Source organism: Condylura cristata, unplaced genomic scaffold, assembly GCF_000260355.1.
Source record: "Condylura cristata isolate star-nosed mole 26May11 unplaced genomic scaffold, ConCri1.0 scaffold00034, whole genome shotgun sequence".
In the NCBI taxonomy this organism is placed as follows: Eukaryota; Metazoa; Chordata; class Mammalia; order Eulipotyphla; family Talpidae; genus Condylura; species Condylura cristata.
This window is the reverse complement of record NW_004567135.1, coordinates 3,436,741-3,439,001: the sequence shown is the minus strand read 5'-3', so window position 1 is coordinate 3,439,001 and position 2,261 is coordinate 3,436,741. Positions and strand designations below refer to the sequence as shown.

The 2,261-nt window shown below is 62.1% G+C and overlaps 1 protein-coding gene across 1 annotated transcript in view; it reads right to left on the bottom strand.

Annotated features, from left to right (window-relative positions):
- Positions 1 to 960, bottom strand: part of ITGA7 (integrin, alpha 7) — a 30,767-nt gene extending 29,807 nt beyond the window's left edge. Inside the window, exons 1-3 of the mRNA XM_012732292.1 lie at positions 872 to 960; positions 587 to 729; positions 413 to 492 (exon numbers count right to left, since the gene is read on the bottom strand). Coding sequence (XP_012587746.1) covers positions 413 to 492; positions 587 to 729; positions 872 to 960 — 312 coding nt within the window. The remainder of the gene's footprint in view (positions 1 to 412; positions 493 to 586; positions 730 to 871) is intronic.
- Between the last annotated feature and the right edge of the window lie 1,301 nt (positions 961 to 2,261).

Sequence of the window (2,261 nt, the reverse complement as noted above, 5' to 3'; positions counted from 1 at the left end):
TAGATAGATAGATAGATAGGTAGGTAGATAGATTGGTAGATAGATAGATAATTGGTAGATAGATAGATCAATTGATAGATAGATAGAGGATAAAGAGATAGATGATAGACAGCTAAATGATGACAGGTAGATAGATGATAGATAGACAGACAGATGATTGATAGATGATTGACAGATGATGGATGGATGGATAGCTGGATAGGTAGATAGATAGAGGATAGATGATAGCTAGAAGATAGTTAGGGATACATGAGTGATTAAGTTCATAAGGCCAGTGGCCGCGTCTTACACGTTTTTAGACCTCCCCGAGGTCCTGGGGGTCCAGTCACCCCACCGTACGCCCAGCCTGGGTTGTCAGCACACACTGGCTCACAGCGTGCGCACGGCCCCGCGTGGCCCCAGGGGTACTCACAACCACCTTGCCCCCGGGCCCCTGGCTCCGGACACTGACTCCCAGCCACTGGTTCTCCTTGCTCTCCTTCTGTACATCAGCTGGGGACGGGACACTGGGGGTTAGGGGGGAGGACAGGGCCAAGTCCCCTCCCCCTCCTCGGGAGTCCCCACTCCGGCCCTCAAGGGCCCGCACCTCCCCGGTCGATGTCCACTCGGTAGCAGTCAGTCTCGGCCAGGCTGAGGGGGCACGCAAAGAGGCCTCCAGTGCGATTCGCCTGCTGCCCAGGGAGGGCCTGGGCCTGGGGAGCGCCCACCAGCAGCCTGCAGGGGGGCGGAGCGGGGCGGGGTTAGAGGCGGAGCTCTGCTCCCCACAGCTAGTGGGCCTCACCCCTCGGAGCTCCCCACAGCTACGCCGGCCTCACCCCTAGGAGCTCCCCACAGCTACGCTGGCCTCACCCCTCAGAGCCAGGCACGGCACTCAAGGACCACAGAGAAGCCCAGGCCGCGGCATAGCTGGTGCGCAACCATCACGTACTGCACCGTTCTGTCGGCGTGAGGGACCCTCATGCGCGCACACACACACACACACACACACACACACACACACACGCCGGCCAGGCGGCCTGGCCAGTTGTGCCCATGGCTGCAAAGAACCGCCTGTTCCCAGCACCTGTTCTGACCAGGCCTTCCCTACCGGCTCCTTGGCCCCAGCCCGAGGCTAGTTGAAAACCTCCCAGAAATGCCAGGAATGCCACGCCGGGGGCAAAAGTGCCAGAGGCCCAGAGTGGCCCAGGGACCAGCTCCGGAGGCCCAGCGTGAGGCGAGACCGCACCGGGCCCTCTGTGGAGGCCCCGGCCCAGAGGCCAGCCTGGCCAGCCCCAGGCCTCTGCTGGCACAGGGGCGGGGTGAGCGCCCCTCTCCAGCGGGGGCCCCCATCCTCGATTCTCTTCCCATCCTCCCGCTCCTCCCACACCCATGATTTCCCCTCTCCTCCCACCGCCCACCACTCCCCACCCCCACCGTCCAGTCTTCTCTGCTACCCCCTCAGACGCTTTCCCAGCTACAACTTTCTTGGCAGGACATTTTTCCATCATCACAGCCAAGGCTTCTTCCCGGGGGACTGTGCTGGGAATGGAGGCCGCCCGGGGCCCCTGGGGCCAAGCCCCGGCCCTCGTGAAAAGGGGGTGAGGTGAGGTGATTGGCACCAGCTGCCTACAGCGCCCTCTCTTCAGAGAAGGAGCAGGACAAAGCTCCAGGTCTCCCTCCCACACTCTTCCCTCCATCTCCCTCGCCCAGGGAGGAGGGGCACCGGCCAGAGCCTCGGACAGGACAGGCCGCACACAGGCATTGCGGGCGGGCGCTGAGCCAGCGGATGGGGCAGGGAGGCACAGAGCCATTCTCCCTTCTCCCACAGCTGTCACCCCATGTCAGAGCGATGCTGAGGGGGAGAAGAGGCTGGGAGTGGCAGGAGAGCGAGTGTGCCTTTGGCAGCCATTAGAAACTGTTTACTGAGAGCCCATCAGCTGCAAGGCCTGTGTCACGCTCGGTGAGACAAGGAAGTCCTGTTCCTTCAGCTCCCGCCGTGGGTCAGGCCCTGGGCTAGGAGCCAGGGGCACGAGGCGCCCATCAATCACGCTCTACCTGTGTGCCAGGCTCCAGGCTTGGCCGGTCACGTCACCTCACTTCATGGTCTCAACAACTCTACACAAGGCCCTTTCCTCATCCGCGACAGTGCTTAGTGTCCAAACCCAAACCCCGCATCCTCCTCACTCCAACACCTAGTCAGTCCTCTCCTGGTGTCCCCAGGGGCAGCCTCTTGAGAGATGGGAGGGGAGGGGGAGGGAGGGGAGAGGAAGGGGAGGGGGAGG